The 18,809-nt window shown below is 39.8% G+C and overlaps 1 protein-coding gene across 1 annotated transcript; it reads left to right on the plus strand.

The window, feature by feature from the left end:
• Window positions 1-8: 8 nt before the first annotated feature.
• On the plus strand, window positions 9-10,619 carry LOC136677637 (muscleblind-like protein 1). The gene is made up of 5 exons (XM_066655214.1): window positions 9-103; window positions 4,290-4,325; window positions 6,316-6,407; window positions 8,346-8,416; window positions 9,876-10,619. The coding sequence occupies exons 1-4, from the start codon at window positions 22-24 to the stop codon at window positions 8,400-8,402; spliced, it is 267 nt and encodes an 88-aa protein (XP_066511311.1). The 5' UTR covers window positions 9-21; the 3' UTR covers window positions 8,403-8,416; window positions 9,876-10,619.
• The last annotated feature ends 8,190 nt before the right edge of the window (window positions 10,620-18,809 follow it).

An 18,809-nucleotide genomic window follows, 5' to 3' on the forward strand; every position in this document is an offset into this window, starting at 1 on the left:
TAAACCAATGGTGCCACCGCCATGTTTAACACTGGAATGTTCCAGTATCAACAGGCCCTCACCAACATGCAGTTCCATCAACAGGCAGCCTTCATACCATCAGGTAAGCCGCATTTGAAACCTTTACCTGGGCACCTTTAAGTTGATCTGTTGACCCCCACCCGGTGCATGACCAGTACTAACTTTGCAGAGCGCCCCCTACAGTCTCAAACGTGCAATGACCCTATGATAGGAAACAAAGGCCTTAAGCTGCCTTATTCTACTGAATGTAAACCGTAGTTTAGTGAACATTAGTCAGTCTTTTTTAGTTTTCTTAATAATTCACCGCACAAAAACCACAGCAGAGTCCTACCCGTGTGTTAACAGACCTGTTCAGAAAGGCCACTTTTCAGCCATCTTTCTTCTCCGTTCTCGTTTTCTCTGTTTTTACTCAGTGCTCTTCTTTCTCGATTTAACCTCATCTTTGCGCTCTCGCATAAAACGAAAAAGGGTTTTATACTACAACATCCCTTTTAAAAAAGTATCAATATTTTATTTGATCTAAAATATTATCTAAAAAAATACATGACCTATGTGTTAGACATCAGGTTACATTTTCATAGCCATTTCAGGAAACTACCTTACCTCAGGTTTTACGTTTATAAGTCGCCTGGTTCCTGTCACCGTCAATGAGAAGAATTCCTACTCTGTTTCTGTAAATTATAGGAGCTTCTCCAGAACTGTGCAACTTATTTATCCAGAATTTCCATTATAATAATGAATAAATTAAGAATTTTTAACATAAATAAACGTTTGAAGGACATTATTCTGCACATTAATTTAATTTAGCAAAACCAAAGCTGTATATTATTTAAGTGCTCACCTCTAAAGAATTTTCTTATCTAAAATGTCTTCATTAACCTGCTACAGGCTTTCTTTTCAATCTCTCTCTCTCTCTCTCTCTCTCTCTCTCTCTCTCTCTCTCTCTCTCTCTCTCTCTCTCTCTCTCTCTCTCTCCCTCTCTCTCTTTCTCTCTCTCTCCCTCTCTCTCTTTCTCTCTCTCTCTCTCTCTCTCTCTCACTTTCTCTCTCTTACTCTCTCTCTCTCTCTCTCTCTCTCTCTCTCTCTTTCACTCTCTCTCTCTTTCACTTTCTCTCTCTTACTCTCTCTCTCTCTCTCTCTCTCTCTTTCACTCTCTCTCTTTCACTCTCTCTCTCTCTCTCTTACTCTCTCTCTCTCTCTCTCTCTTTCAATCTCTCTCTCTCTCTCTTTCACTTTCTCTCTCTTACTCTCTCTCTTTTACTCTCTCGCTTTCTCTCTCTCTCTCTCTTTCACTCTCTCTCCCCCCTCTCTCTCTTTCTCTCTCTCTCTCTCTCTCTCTCTCTCTCTCTCTCTCTCTCTCTTTCACTCTCTCTCTTTCTCTCTCTCTCTCTCTCTCTCTCTCTCTCTCTCTCTCTTTCACTTTCACTCTCTTACTCTCTCTCTCTCTCTCTCTCTCTCTCCCCCCTTCTCTCTCTTTCTCTCTCTCTCTCTCTCTCTCTCTCTCTCTCTCTCTCTCTCTCTCTCTCTCTCTCTCTCTCTCTCTCTCTCCTCTCCCCTAATTCTTCATAGACCACTGAGTCTGCCACATCTTTTTGTTCCTCTATTTCTGAGAAGTCCTATTTATTCTGTCTGCGGTCTTTAATCCAAGTGTGATCAGACACTGGATAAAAACGACTGGATGATGCAACCTCTGTTAACCTTGAGTCTGTTAACAATCGAATAAGCCCATTCGTAAATTTGCTTCCTCTATGTGAGCCACACTGGAATGCCTTAAATCCCATATGTGTCCTATCATTTCGGTTACTCATGCTTATATCTAGGTGACTACATATTCATCATAGTTACTTCATAAGGGGGAAAAAGAACATGTTCACTTTGTATACACATGCAGATAGCACACACACTCCCACAACAGTTTACAGCACCGGTACTCTAGCTCTTCTTCAGGGATGTAACAGAAAGCTTTACAAAACAGCGCCACCTGTGGACAGGAGCTGGATTCGTTATTGTAAAAATAACTATAAATCATAACGAATCAGCCTTAAGAGTGTTTACATACTATTTTATTGCAAATAATATGGGCCGTAAAATCTTAAAACCTCTTTACCTAAAATGGCTGTCTGGCCCAGTAGCTGCTCGCCGAAGGCCTGGCACTGTGTTAATACCGCAGTGTGTTTATAAGTAGGCTCGGTCAAGGTGAAGCATCATCATTATCCTTGTCCCGGTCGGTCCGTCAGCACCGGCGCCAGCTCGGCCCTACCCGTCCACAGCAAAGTCATCTCACTGCTGTCCTAAAAATAGAGTCGCATCGATTTTCACCACACTGATACTCTTGTTCCCCCCACACTGCAAAACACCACCCCCCCCCCACCTACCTGCATGCACACACACACACACACACACACATACACACGTCCAGTCACAGCCAGTTTAAAGCGTGCAAATAGACAGGAGATTTAGATCAGTAGCTAGTACCACTTAATTTCCATGATCCATTTTCCAGCCAAACATTAGCTGTCAATCAAATGTCACAATGTCTGTTGAGAGTCAGCTGACCTGCTATAGGCATGAACATTAATCACACATTATTTTTGTGACCCAAATCACATTTTAAAGATGAATTCCTTCTGTCCACTAAACTAGCCACAGTTTCCCCAGCAGCTTATTGCTTAAAGACCTTAAAGTCTCTGTAAGTTACCCCCTATTCCCAGCTGTGTTAGAGAGTCCAACTTAAAGTCGCAGCCTCGCTCTCTAGTTTGTGTGTGCAATGTTTGAATGTGGTGCCCAGGAACTCTAATCATGTTAAAAGTGCATTAAAAGAGCTACAAGTGAGTTTAAAAAAGTAATGTTACATATCTTTTCAATTTCAAATGGTCCTGATTTACCTGTCCATACCCTTTATGCTTCAAACAGCACCGGAGTAATCCCCTTTTTGACCTATAACGAGAAAACTTGGCCTACAATACAGCAATACTGATAAGGACATTTAAATATTCATCACTGTCATTTTCATTAATGACCCACAGTCAATCTTAGTGGTACCAATATAACTTGATGATCCGTGTACAGCTAAATAGCCTTGGACAATATACCACTTCTGCTCACAACCAAATATTCTACAAACAAATAACTCCACAGTTAAATAACTCTTATCCACAAATACTCCATCAGCCAAATAAACATTAACCATGAAAACTCCCCACAGCTCTAGTACACATTATCCACTACACCTTCAGCCAGATAACACTTACCCATTGATCCCCCACACTTATAATACCCTTAAACATAGTAGATACTTTTAAACTATATCCATTTAATCAGTTATTAAACTTAAAACTTAAAACAGCATTCCAACAGCTTTTATTATACTTTCAGCTTTAGATTATTATTTTTTTTTTAAATGCAGAACTATGTAGTGGCTCTAAATTAATGGTTCATTTTTTAACACACAACTAAGTTCAAATCGTAAAGTCGAATTTAAGCGTGATTTTGCTGGGACTACAATCCCCCACAATACACTTGTTGTTCGTAGTACTCATCCTCGCTCACTACACGAGCTGAACGTGGACCTAAGTGCATTGCAAATTAGTTTGTTTCTAAGCAGCAAACAGCGGAAATGTCCAAAATCACTTGGGTTTCTCAGTAATGCTTTGCTATGTGGCACAATACTAACGGGAAGGTAGGGAGGTATTTCAGCCACAGCTCAAGTGTGGGATTGTTGCTAGAGTTCTGTAAAGCTTGTCCACCTTAGCAACTGTTGCTACGAAAGGGGTGCGCTTGTGGGCAGAGCAGTTTGTGTAATAAAGTGGGTCAGCGAGTTCAATCATAAATTGCTTCTGCTGAAGGCTACTTGATTCGTTGTGAATGTAAATCACCCTACTCATTAAATATGGACAATTATTTGGGTTTATGTTCTTGGCGGTTATACCACTTATACCATATGAACCCTAATGGACCTGGAAACGCAAGGATCTCCTTGTAGCTCTTTCAATAAAACTAACACTGTGCCATAATTTAATGTGCTTGAAAATGATGAAAAATATACCCCCAGTTCCTCCCGGCACTGCTACAACAGCCATCGATTCCCATTTATTGACTGTTCACTGCTGTAGAAGGTCGATTCTCCACTAAACCTTGTTTTCCTGTGTTATGTTTCCATTCTAATGACACGTGTGATGGGTTATGCTGATGGGTTGTGTTGATTCTCTCCTCCCCCTCCCTCCTTCTGCCCTTCCACTTCACTTCCTGTTGCAATGCATGATGGGCAGGCTCAATATTGTGCATGACACCTGCAGCGAGTGTTGGTAGGTGCCAGCTTTCCTTCTTGATTATCTTCAAGCTTTTTGTTTTGGGGTTGTTTTTCAGTTAGCCGTGCTCCATTTTAATCACCACTTAGTGGAGCGTTGTGTATCAGAGGGGCTCAATGTCGTATTATTCCAACGACTGACATCAATTAACTCCTGAGTCATGACATTTACCTGACATTTTACTGAGAGGATAAGCACACACACACACACACACACACACACAACAGCAGTGATTATTGGAGTCCTCTATTGTGTCGGTGGAATAAATATGATTGCACATTTCAGATGAGCTAACTGTTAGATAGTAACTCTCTACTCTCTGGGTATTAAAGTGAAAGACACCTTATATACACACTCACGGTCCATTGTCTCAGCCTCACTGACCATGCAGGAGCACTCTGTAGTTGCACTGTTACAGACTGTACTACCACCACAAGACCCCCCACAGAGCTGGAGGATCTTACTCAATGCTGCAGGGGCACCGACATGGTGATGCTGTGTTAGTGTGTGTTGTGTAGTGTGTACATGTGGCTCAGACACAGCAGTGCCGCTGGAGTTTTAAAGCCCACTATGTCACTACTAGACTGGGAATAGTCCACCAACCAAAAATATCCAGCCAACAGCATCTTGTGAACAAGGGAAACAAAGTTATCAGAGCAAACGATGGCTGACAGTCTGTAATTGTAGAGCTATAAAGCGCTCCTCTTTGGTCAGTGGGGCTGAGAGAATGGACAGTAAGTGCGGAAACAAGGATGTGATTTGGTTGTAATGTTATGGCCAATTTGTGTAGTCTGTTAAGTCAAATAGCTGATGTCTGAAGTTTGCTTCTTTATTTATGCACTGGAGATGCTCTAGAGCAACTGCACACGAGTCCAAAATCATCATGTGAGATATCAGCCACACTATGAAATAATGCCCAACACAGGTACTGTTTTGGCTGAAGGTAGAGGTAGTGGGAGTGTAAATCTCTCTTCACAAGGTACAGCTGAGGTCAAAACAGGTAAAATTATATTCTTGAATTAAATGTATGAATACTAAACACTGAGAGTCCCACCACACTGACATTAACTTGTACCATCACAGTTACAGTTTTTCTGAGAGTGCAGAGGGGAATAACATTCCTCAGTTGTGGGTTGTTGATTTTTGGTGATTAGAAAAATAATAAAATAACCCAAAAACCATGATCTGATCTGAACGGTGAGTTCTGTTATATGTTACAGCAATATTCACAATAGTGCAGAGCTAACATAGTATTGTAACTTCCTTAGGGGTGCTATCAGAAATTAGCATTAGCATTTTTTTCTAGCTTCTATTTTTGTAAACAAGTGTAGCCATTGCCCCAAACTGAGGGTTAATACTCTAACAATGGATAGACTTCCATTAATGATTAGTTCCAGTGCAAAATTAAAGAAAAATATGTTGAACATCAAGCTCAGGTATATTTAAATTTTCACCAGAATATTCCTTTAATATTTCTGAGTAATACGCCACACATACAATATTCTATATTGTCGCTGTCCAATTAAAAACAAAGAAAAATCTTCTTAACTTTCAATAGAAGTCAATGTAAAATGTTATTCCAAGTAAATTTGGAACTTTTTTATTAGTCCATTCATCGAGACATTTTCACATGATCTGGAGAACAGCTGCTGTAATAATAATAAAAACAAATCAACCAAAATGGAGATACATGTTTTTAACTGGACAGCGACAGTATGTTTCCTGTGACGTCCCATGTCCCCAGTGAAATGTTGCTTCTTTTGCAATGGCTGCATGATCCATCTCTAATATTGTGCCCCTTGACCTATTGACCTCTGGCATGGCTGGTCCTCTGTGTAACGTCCCTTATTACCTCCCCTCCCTCTGCCCCGGCCCCCATCTCAACCATGCTTCATCTGCTTTCACTTGACAGTAATCAAACTGATATCACATCTGCACTATCCCCCTGTTTCATTTTGGTTACTTGGTTATTTTCCCTCTGAAAAAGTTCCCATGATGCACGGTGCTTCGCCAGCCACTGTGTCAGCAGCCACCACATCTGCCACAAGTGTCCCCTTCGCAACAGCCACAGCCAATCAGGTTTGCTCCTTTACCGCTTTTCCCTCTGCCTTCATTTAGTTCTGTAGCATCTCACTCGGTAATGGGTGTGTGTGTGTGTATGCAGGTACCAGTATGTGCTTGTATGCATGTGCATGTGTGTGTGCGTGTTTGTGTGTCTGCGTATGTGTGTATGTGCATGCTCAAGTGTGGGTATGTATTTGTGTGTGCATCTGTGGCTGTATGTATATTCATGTGTGTGTGTGTGTGTGTGTGAGTGTGTGTGTGCGCGTACGTGTGTGGGCATGTGTGTGATTATTTATGTTTGTTTTTGTGTATGTGCATGTGTGTGTATGTGTGTTTCTGTGTGCCTGTGTGCGTTTGCACATTTGTGGGGGGGGGCGCATTTGTGTGTATTTGATTGTGTGTTTGTTTGTGGTAATATGTATATTCATGTGTGTGTGTGTGTGTGTGTGTGTGCCTGTGCACACAATTGTGTGTGTGTGTGCGCGCGCGCGGGTGTATGGCTGTATTATAATATTTGCATTAACCTGCATGCTGAGTGCAATCATTAACCATTCAACTCAAAAGAACCTATTCCATATTTCATGCTAGGCCTGAGTTCATTGCTGTGTTAGTCATTCGATTGTTGCTGAAGCCTCCCAGAGTCACACCTGCTTCATCTGTCCTTAATAAAACCTAACCAGGCACTATTACACCTTTCAGTTACGGAAACCAGTTAAACAGATAAGGTCAGTGTAATAAAGGGGCTAGGGCTAGGGCTAGGGTTAGGGTTCGGGTGTCAAACTACAACTATGGCAGAATTTAGGGCAATACTTTAATGCAACACAAGGTCCAACATGTGCATTACCCATTCATACCACCTCCATGACAACTGCATTACAGTAATAGGTAGAAACAGTAGGTGGCATAGGCCACAAATAATGTCACACTGACTTAGCATATATATATATATATATATATATATATATATATATACATATAATATTCAGCGCTAACCTTGCCTTACTTTACTAGAGTCACTGAACTTTTTAAATAATTTTTTTATCATTTTTATGATTTCATCCATTAATATTAGCTCCACCCACCTTTATTATACATCATCAGGTCTTTAGACATGAGACTCTCTCTCTAGATACCAGGATACAAGCAGGAGTGTTTACAACAGCTGTAGAGACATTTTGCATTTTTGCCAGAGTGCCCCTTTAATTTGGAGTGATGTCAGCGTACCCAAGAGGGCCGTCGTTTTTATGAAGGTTATTTATAAAACACAGGCCCAGCTGCATGTCCTAGTGAACAAATGAAGGCGAACGCTGGTTCGTCCTGTTGTGATCACAATAAAACTGTATATTTACTGGCCATTTTATTAGAAACACCTACTTTCTGCTTTCATTCACTCTCCACATTATTAGAAACAGCCCGTTTATAACTCCGCTCACCAGCCACTATTGGATACATCTAAATGTCCACTATATTTGATTTTGTTGGGGTTTATATATATATATATATATATTTATAAACATTGTAAATGCGGCATGTTAGCACAGCAGGTAGTGTTGCTATCACACAGCTCCAGGGTCCTGAGGTTGTGGGTTCAAGCAATTCACTTCAGTCAGTTCCAGTTACCACAGGTCCATCGCCCAAAAAACATCCAGTCAACAGTAGCTTTGTGGTCAGAAACAAGATGGCTGACACTAACTGTGTAGTTTTATAGCAGATGTTTCTAATAAAGTGGCCAGTGACTATATCCATCAGTAAGGGATTAGGAAAATGATCAATCACTGTAGGCAAAATAGACAGCAGAACAGGTGGCCATTAGCTGTTTACAAAAGTGCAGGAGACAACTCAGCTGGCTCTGAGGCTGCTGTGGCATTAGAAATAGAAGTGTGCTGCTAAATGCTCTTGGTGCTTGATGCTTTCAATTAAAGTTGCTTTTGTTCTCTTCATTCTCGCTTCCAGATTCCAATAATATCTGCAGATCATCTGACTAGTCACAAGTATGTGACTCAGATGTAGGAGCATTTCAAACAGTAAGTTGCTCTTTACACTGATACCTGGGGTTAAAATATCTCAGCACATTATGCTCAACAGTGTTGGAGTCTAACGTTTCAAGGACCCATATCTTTCTCTTCTGTGTATTTATTTACCATGATGTCCACAGTTGTGTAGGTTTACTTATCAGTAGAAAAGGCTTTAATGTTTTTTTCACCTTTTCTCTACCCATTAGATCTCAGCTTTACAGTATTGTGACATCACAATGAAAATCAGTTCAAAACATTGTGGTATTTCTCTCATCTTTGAATTCATTTGATCTTGTACTGGGCGGCACGGTGGCGCAGCAGGTAGTGTCGCAGTCACACAGCTCCAGGGGCCTGGAGGTTGTGGGTTCGATTCCCGGTCCGGGTGACTGTCTGTGAGGAGTTGGTGTGTTCTCCCCGTGTCCGCGTGGGTTTCCTCCGGGTACTCCGGTTTCCTCCCACAGTCCAAAAACACACATTGCAGGTGGATTGGAGACTCGAAAGTGGCCGTAGGTGTGAGTGTGTGTGAGTGAAAGTGTCTGTGTTGCCCTGTGAAGGACTGGCGTCCCCTCCAGGGTGTATTCCCGCCTTGCGCCCGATGATTCCAGGTAGGCTCTGGACCCCCCGCGACCCTAAATTGGATAAGCGGTTACAGATAATGGATGGATGGATGATCTTGTACTTTGCCTTGTTCAAAAAGCAGTCTCGGCTGCAACACTCTTTATAACTTCAGTTTCAGTGGCTTAATCAGCTTCAGGCAATTGGACTGAAAACATGTAAATTCATTAGGTTTTGTGACATCACAAAACACAAAACAAAACATTGCAACTTTAACAGTAAATACATGTTTATGTTAAACTGATTTTTATCACCTAGATAATTACATTAAAGGAGGAAATGTAATGTTTGTTCACATGAGATGAAGAAAACTACACACTACAGGGGGTCCTCGACTTACGACGTTGATCCGTTCCTACGTCGCGTCGTAAACTGATTTTCGGTGTAAGTCGGAACATACGTAGATACTGTACGTAAATTACATACTGTAAGCACTTATCTTATCCTAATACCTATCCTCCTCGGTCCCGAGCCGCGTAACTGTGTATTCTTCCGCCGCGCCACGCACACCACACACGAAGTTCACGTTACGACGTTTACGACGCAAAACCACTTAAGTCAAAACAAGGCTTTACACAGTAAATGGGAGATGTGTCGTAACCACGAAACATTGTAACTCAGGACTGACGTAACCCGAGGACCTCCTGTATTCTGTAGTTTTTTTTGCTTCATTGTGTGGTCCCCTAGAAGGGGCCGGCCGAGTTTTGAGTAGCTTGGGTACAGTCTAAATTATACATCCAGACTCCTGGGTGTGAGTGTAATGTCTTTATTAATAATGTGAAGGAAATGATAGGTTATTGGCTGAAAAAGTTAAGTTAAAATTAACAATATGGCAATTAACATTTTCTTTCAGATCACGTCGGAATGTGCTTGTGTGCCGTCCAAAATTTAGGAACCACCCTTTACACTGCAACCAGAGCAAAAGAAGATCCGGATGAAGAGTCATGCCCCCATTCCCTGGGATGACGGAAAACGCGCATGCTAACACCGCTAAGGAGAATTTTAACAGATTTTTAAGTTCAGTTGAAGGTCGAGAAAACTCTTTCTAGGGTTGGGGTTGAGTGAACCAGACAAGAGACGCAGAGAAAGAGACAACATCTGAATGAGAGACTGAATGAACATCCTTGTCTGCCTTTTATTGGTCCTGGAGAGTCGGAGCCATTTCAAGATACGGTCAATGTGAGGCATCAGTATTTTTGGGGTGGTTTTTGGGGGGTTGGGGGAACTGGGTACAACAACAACTCAAGAGATACGAAAATATTCTGGGGATTCTTTTTTTTTCTTTTTCATTCATTTGTTCATCAATTTTTTATTTTATTTTAATTTTTTTTCTTTTTTGAGAGGGTTTTTCTTTTCAGGGAAGAGGCTGGAGGATGATGATGGTTGTTCTTCCTTTTTTTTTTTTGTTCATGGTTTACAAGCTAAGGTGCACCTTGTATTGAGACGATGTAAAAAAAAAAAAAAAAAAAAAAAAAAAAAAATGAACAATTTGAAACAAACAACAACCAAAAAAAAAAACAACAAAAAAAAAAAACAAAAAAATAACGAATGTCATTATTGAGACTAGGTGTCATGCATGCAGTTGTTCCATTTGTTGAAGCCGATCTTTTCTAGGACTTGATTGTAATGAATCGGGTGGGGGGGGGGGTGTCTGGGGATTTGGGGGAGGGATAGGGCAGGGATGGAGGACACTTGCAAAAAGACAACAATGAATGTTTCTAGTTCAAGACACAGCAGTGTTCCTTTTTCCTAAGCACATTGAAGCTTTGACCTTCATGTTGCCGACTCCACATCAAGTGCCATAGACAGTACTTGCATTCAAAAAAAAAAAAATGAAAAAAAAAACAGACGACAACAACAGATACGTTAGACTTACGATAGGTTACCTGTTTGTATTATTAATGCCTTTAAGTCTCTAAAGTGATGTCTTATTCGGGGGTTTTTGTTTAATATTCTGGTTGTTGTTCAGTATTTTATTTTTTAAGGAATACTCAATATTTCTAGCTGGCCCTCCCTTCTTCCCCTAGAGATCCATTCAAATAATCGTAAAAAAACAAAAAACATTAAAAAGGGGAGGGCAAAAATACCACTCAGCTTCTTCGTTCAGCATTTGTTCTAATTTAAACCCATTCTTACAACGCTGGATGTTTTGTTGACGCTCCCTGGAGTGTTAGGGGGTTCCATTTTGTGTGCAGGTTTATACACTGCTATTTCAAATGACACATTAGCTTGATTTTTAGAGAGAAAATTGGTGGATACCTGCTGTTTTGGAAAACTTAAATATGGCCTGTTTTTACCACAAAATTTCAGCGTGCCATTACTTATTTTCCTAGACTATATTTTGTGTTTATCCAATACATTAAACTCAGCAAATGAGCAGTCTGAGAAATCCAAAAAAAATACTAACCAAATTAGTACCAAAAAAAGAAACAAAAACAAATCAACAAAAAAGTGTCATTTCCATAGGGGGCGCCAAAACCTTTGCACACGTCTCTAAAGGGTAAACAGTGACGAAGACTGGACGACAGAGGAGGGCTAACAGAGACTAAAACTATTCTACTGAGGTACCAAATCAAAAATGGGGCAAATTGTTTGTATTTTGTTGGTCTTTTAGTGAATTTAACTCCATTTGAGACTCTTTTTTATTGTTTGTTTTTATAGTTTTTACTAATAAGATTAGAGTGAAATTCCATAAATTGAGAAATGAAAATTAGAGGATGGGGTTTAACCCAAAAAAAATAATGTTTGTTTGTTTGTTTTGTTTGGGGTGTTTTTTTTCTGTATTTCTTTATTTTCTGTGATCGGAGCTGTGGGTATGTGTGTGATTTTTTTTTCCACTCAGCCCCGCGTGGGTGGCCAATGAGGGCTGAGGTCACTGCAGCCTGGCAGAAAGATCCAGATAAACACTGCACTCCGGTGATATGTGGGTGTTTCGCAGGGGGCCCGCTGATGAGCACCCCCTCGCTAGTACAGTACATGCGACGAGGGCATGATTTAATGATTGTATTATTCAACAGTGAAACGCCTTAGTCTCCTCTCTCTCTCTCTCTCTCTCTCTCTCTCTAACTCTCTCTCTCTCACACACACAGCTCAGCGCCAGCACATGACGCCATTATGACATCACAATGCTCTCAGATATTCCCTGATTTTTTTTTTTTTTTTAATTTACATAGTTTTCCTTTACTTTCCCCTCAGTTGTTTATTGATTATTTTGACTTTAATTTCACTTTATCTGTCCAGAAAAAAAACGGAACAAAGCAAAGAAACAAACATAGGAATGTGTCACATGACTACGCTTGGATACTGTTATAGCATTTAGTTTTTTGTGGAGTAATATAATCGTCGATAACTTTTGTAGTGTACTATTAGAAATTTTTTTGTTTGTTTCCCTTTTGTGTTCATCCCATACTCAGTTTTGAAATCTGTGTAGTGTTGATTTGAGTATTAGTAGTTCAGTTGTAAACAAGATGATAATTTTTATTTTTTAGCCAGAGGTAAGTTTTGTTTATGATTATAATTTTTTTTCCTCATTCAAAGAACATCTTTTATATTATATATCTATACTACGATGAGGAAAATAGTTGCCAAGAGACAAACTTGAGACATCTATTATTGGAATAATATTTTAATGATCTTCTGGTTTGTAATTAGTCCTTTGAATTAGAAAAAAAAACAGAAAAAAAGTTGAGAGTATAGTTCTTAGATGTTTAAAACGAAAAGTTGTTTTCTACTGTATTCATTTCAGATAGTAACTATTGTTTGAATATTTCCAATCTCCCTGGACGTCAGGCCTTGTTAAAGGAAATAAACTAAAAAGAAAAGAGCTGCATATATATGATCACTCAATAGGGGGCAGTGTGACTGGAGGTCAAGGTCAGTTGGGTGGGTAGTACCTCACAAAACGGGTCAAAAACTAATGAAAAATATTCAAAGCCCTTTGGAGGTATTGTGCCACGCGGTGAAGGAAGGCGAAGGGGAAGAAGGTTAACTTTTTTTGCACTTCTGTACATAGTCAAAAAAGAAAGAATCGTGTATAATATTGAGATCTTATTTTGAATAAAAATGTCTATAAATATGAGGAATTTTGTTAACGATATTAAAGATTTAAAAAAAATAAAAGAAGTCAGGCTGAACAAAACTGCTTGCAAGTGACAGGATTCTGAATTTCTCTCGAGGAAAAAATAAACAAAAATGTTGGAAAAAAATATATAAGAGCGAAAACCGTCGCTTTGCTTTTTTTGTCAGCGGCTTGTAGCTTGCCAGGAAATCTCTGGGTGGAGGCTGTGGCTACCCAATTTGCGTGACCTGCCTGATTTGGACTGTGCAAAGCGCAGACCTTCACGCATGTAGCTTATAGCTAACAGAGATATATATCCTTTAGGAGCGTTATCGTGAAGTCTGAGTAACTTTAGACACACAAACATGAGTTAGCATTTCCTTGCTGTACTTTACAGTTTTAAACAACTGAAGTACATGCAAAAATGTGTTTATTTACAGCTGACAATTGGTATTCTTCTGTTTATGTTCAAAGAAGAAATCAATAAAGTATCAGAGCTAATCAGCAAAATGTACGCAAGCATGACGTTCTGCGCATGTGCACTCCAAATCGGGTAGCAGCGCAAATCTGTTAGCGACAAGGCAACTCTTTCCCAGAGGAGGAGGAGGAGGAGGAAGAGGTGGGTCTTATGGGAAAGCCACGCCCCCCCCCCCCCCCCCCCACTCCAATAGGTCCAACAACACCAATACTACAAAGTCTTGTTTCTTTCCTTCATCCGCTGAGGATTGCATGTTAAAGGAAAATAACATATACCACAAGAAACTTTCACCCAGGTAATACAGAATAAACAGAACAACATGTTATACAGCAAAACATATTTACAGTATACATCATAATATTAATATAATGGACTAAAAAAAAGCATAAAAATGTGGTTTTATTAAAGGACAAAAAAAAAAATTGGTAAACCAGTACGCTTGCCGAAGTCGGAGCGCTTACAGAGCGCTAACAAGACAGCAACCAACAACATCTACAAGTGTACATCATAGATAAATAAGTTTGTTTCTTTTCATATGTTGTATTTTTAAGTAGATGATGGATCAACAACCAAATTCTTTGGCACTCAGAACGGCGGACACCTGTGGTTTTTAAAGTTAAGGCAATGTCTGGCATCTGCACTGAGTCGCCAAATGGATTCTGTGTTACCAAAGTTGACTGTGCTTACGCATTTCCTGCTCGTTTTACCGCGACTCGACTGGGGCCGCCGCCGGCAGCAACAGTGGGGAGTCCTCCTTCATCGGCTACAAATGCACATTTGAGTTTATAACACATTGTAATCTCCAGACTTATGGTTTGTTTCTGCTTGTAGTGATAATTAATGTATTCTGTCCTGCTTTCTTTCTGCTAATTTTATTATTTAGTGCTTTTTTTCTGAAAAAAAAGAAAGGTTTTTGTAATTTAGCCAAACGTCAGCCTCCACTAATGGCCTGCGTTCCAACCACTGACAGCACAGTCTTAAGCCATAAACAGTTTATGGATTCACAAGCATCTAACCTTGACATAGGAAGGTATGGATGGCACACCATTAAAACGAAACAAGGAGAGATCCCTCCTGCCAATCCAGATAACGTATAGGTCAATCTCACAATCTGACGACGCAAGACATTACTGAGGCCCAACGCTGCATTACAAAGACCTTGAAGTGGCTTTTAATGCTTGATTTCATTCTTGCTGTTATGAAAAAAAATCTAATTAAAATATATAAATGAACTTAAATAAAAGTGGATTTGCAAACAAACTGTCTCCTCTTTCTTCATTAGTCATCTATACTTCAGGGACCCAGCACTGGAGTGCAAAGGGCACTAGCATGCACATTTGGTAAAGAGGCTATTTTAATAATTCTAAGGATTTATGACTTATTCCAACAGATGCAGTGTCTCTGATCTGGACTAAGTGACCATTTCGGCCTATTCATCAGTATAAACACCACCACGGCTGTAGGCCATTTAATTTTATTTTGTGACCATGTTTGTACATGTAAATTGTGGGTCTGTAATGTGAAGTTGTTTCCAGTTGGCTGTGGCCACACTTAAAATGTAATGACTCTTACAGTGGTATTAGATCACACTCTTAAACATAAAGCTACTACAAAATGTTGAGCAATGCCATAGAAAAACACTTCTCGTTCCATAGAAAGCCATTTCTCCAGTTCAGGGTCACGGTGGATCCAGAAACTACATGGAATCATTGGGCGCAAAGGCGGTGAGTGTGTGTTGCCCTGTGAAGGACTGGCGCCCCCTCCAGGGTGTATTCCCGCCTTGTGCCCAATGATTCCCAATGATTCCAGGTAGGCTCTGGACCCACCGTGACCGAATGAATATATTTATATATAGAGCAAATGCATTTAAAATTTTCAGCATAATATATTTTGCTTATTACAAATTATCAACTAAGAGACCCAACCATACAGAGGTCAAGCTCAGAGGAAGTGGTCGGCTGAGACTCACAGCACAGTGGACAGCACTGTTATTTATAGTTAGTTTCTTGGCTTCGTATGTAGGGTATGTATCGCTCATGTAGACTTTAAGAAGAATTAATGTCGGCGCTAATATCCAGTATTGCATGAAGAGGCTAATATCAGCTTGGCCCATTATGGGATAAATGCTAATGCCAAAGAATGCACACATCAGAGGTGTCTAATTTACACGCACTTAGTTTGATGGAGTCTCTTCTATGTGCAGGACTTTTATTGTGAAATCATAAATTTTATGGAACATTTTAATGGTCTCCATAGTGCTCCTGCCTATCTAACAGGGATTAAAATGGAGGGCAACCATATGGACAGGAGGAGATTTCAGAAGGAGGACACAGTCAAGAAAAGCACTCCATAATTTATTAATTTACTTACAGTCTATTTGCATCATGGCCACAATTATTTGGACACTTTTTTTGTCCAAGCAGTCTTTGTTTCTATTTTTCTGAAAAGGCTGAGTTTTGATGGCATTCATCCACAAGATAACAAGTGAAGTGATCCTAAAATTTCACATTTACATTAAAGAATGGACTACTTTGCACTCCAGTGCTGGGTGCTTTTAGCCTCTTTAGCCAACATTTAGCATATTAGCATATTAGCATTAATGTTTAAAAGTGAATTATTTATTTATTCGAATAGAGATTTTACCAGTAGCGGAACTCCCTTCTACAAACAAGAATACAGAACACTACAAAACCACTTCAGCAGCTGCAGAAATTGTGGCGCCAAAAAAAATTATGACTAAGACTTAAGTTTGTAGACTGATTTCACACTAATCGAGAGCATTTTCCCTTAACAGCTGGGTCTCAGGAAGATTAAGGTTTTAAATTTTGGCCGTGTGGGCTGTAGATGAATTAGAAATCAATAAACCATCTGGAGAGATACACTCATTCATCACAGAGTACAGCTGTTTGATAAGCTGTGTGATTTCTTTATACTGTGGGAATCAAAATATTAGATTAGACTGGGATTGGATTGTTGCTACTTAGGCTACACGTCCACCATGCACAGTACAGTGAAAAAAGACCCCTCCCAGTGGCTGAATCTGTCCAAAATATTTGGGCAGCCTTTGTCATTAGTGTATTAATTTACTTTGAGGTAAGACACAGGCATGTAGTTGCACATACACAGCTTGTATAATCTCCATAGAAATGCTAATCTCCTGAGAGAATGGGATGCTCTGGAACTGCAGCTCATGAGCCAAAGGTCAGCACGCCCCATGCCAAATGTAAGTATGTATCCCTAAGTACTAGGATATAGAGCCATGGAATTAATTTTCAAGAGCAGTTTTATGAAGACAAGTGTGTCCCTGACCAAATGCTGGTCCACAGTAATTTGATTTATTCAGAGATAAATAGAGATAATTAGTTTGTTAAAACCCCAGTGTTCAACAGAGTTAAATTAGTTCCTCTGACCACAGGGTTGAGTAGTGAAGGTGCAGGGGGATGGTGAATGCAGCCAAAGTCTTCAATATTTTTCAGCCACTTTCTGAAATGCCTCTGAGTGCCGAAGAGATTTTAGAGATATATGGTCATAAAAGGCAGGGGAGTAAATGAAAACTCTTGCTCCTCCAGTTTCTATGTCTTTGGCAACACCATTATTTATTTATATATTTTTTCTATCACCCTCAGATGCCCCAAGCAGCTCCTGGCCAAAGATGAATGGCTTTTCTGTTGTTTCCCCCATTGGCAATGCTGAATGGGCTAAAAAGACCAAAAAAAAGAGTGTCATTTTTAAAAATGATATTCATTTTTTTGTGACATGTAACTGAGAAAGCAACATTTCCAGTTCCCAGGTATATGTCCTCAAACTCCTTTTTTTATGCACAGTCAAGAGTCAGAAACAAAGCACTTCAAACATATCTGAGAGTTTCAGGGCGTATCATTCAGCCTCTGAGATCCAATCCTCCACAAAAGTGGTGATCAAATCTCTCTGTAGCTCGAGGGCTGATAGCTGTGGAGCCAAAAGATCGGCATGACTCAAGTCTTTATGGATAAAACTTTGCTGGGCCTGGAGCAACCAACTTACTCACTCAATCCATCCTTCGGCTCAAAACCGTGGGCCACATCCATCTCTTCCGCAGTGCCCCCTTTCACGTCCTTTAGCACCACTGCGCAAACCTAGCTGCAACTATTAAGAAAGCAAGTTAAAAGTATTACTGTCTGAAACCTCAATGTCAACATATGTAAATCAAGATTATAAATAAGGGTTTTATTCGTTTTGCTGTAGTAAAAGTTTTGACACGTCTGCAAAGGCTTTACGCTAAATGTTGAAACATTGTTGTGAGGATTTGATTGTGTTCAGCCACAAAAGTGAGTCCAACTGCTGCTCAAGACTATGGTTGGAGGGCTTTTGACACTTGATATCGAGAATACTGCACAGTGCAGCTGGTCCAGAGCATTTAATTCCATTGCTAGTGCTTTTATACCTTTCAACAAGTGAACCTTTAAGTGTCTGGGTACTTTGGGACATGTAGCACTTCCCTCTCAATGAGCTTTATTTGGTGTTAACAGGTCACGTTGCCACGTCCAACTAAACTTATTTGAGGGTAAAACCTAGAACATGGCAGCCCTAGGCATGCCAAGCGTCATTCAAACGGTAACGGGAATATATTTTTAGTTTCATTGCGCCCCCCTGTGGTCAAGGTGTGAAGTATAGCGTCTTTTGGTATAAACCTCTGAGCACTAAAAATGATGCTGTGTACCTTAAAGTCATTAAAGAATTCACCAAACTGCCGTCCTGGAATTATTACATTTATTACATCCCCCCCCCCCCCCACTGTTACATTTATGTTTTATTCAAAATGTAGTGAGGCGAGATTTACCTTTTATTCCAGTACTTTAAATGAATAAAATTGAATAACCCATATTTCAGAATATCTAATCATTTCCAATGAAATTCTGCAGACAGTTATTAATTATTGAATAACCAGTTCAAAATGGCTTTTTAAATTAAATACATTTAAGGGTTTAAAGTTATTTATGTTCATAAAATGTAGACATTTGTATAATCCTTATAACTTATAGGTAAGTGGGCTGTGCTAAAATGCTATAGGAGAGGTACGTGTAATTATGTGGGGTTTTGTAACGTCACAAACACAAGACGGTTAAAATGGTTTGTTTCGCAGCTTAGTTCACATAAATCATTACATATAACTACATATATATGACTATAATTAACTTTAAGGACTGTGGTGTTAGTGTGTATACTTCATACAACTCTTTAATTCCATTAACCCCTTGGGTTTTTTGTGATAA

The sequence above is a fragment of the Hoplias malabaricus genome, chromosome Y, assembly GCF_029633855.1.
Source record: "Hoplias malabaricus isolate fHopMal1 chromosome Y, fHopMal1.hap1, whole genome shotgun sequence".
NCBI classification, from domain to species: domain Eukaryota; kingdom Metazoa; phylum Chordata; class Actinopteri; order Characiformes; family Erythrinidae; genus Hoplias; species Hoplias malabaricus.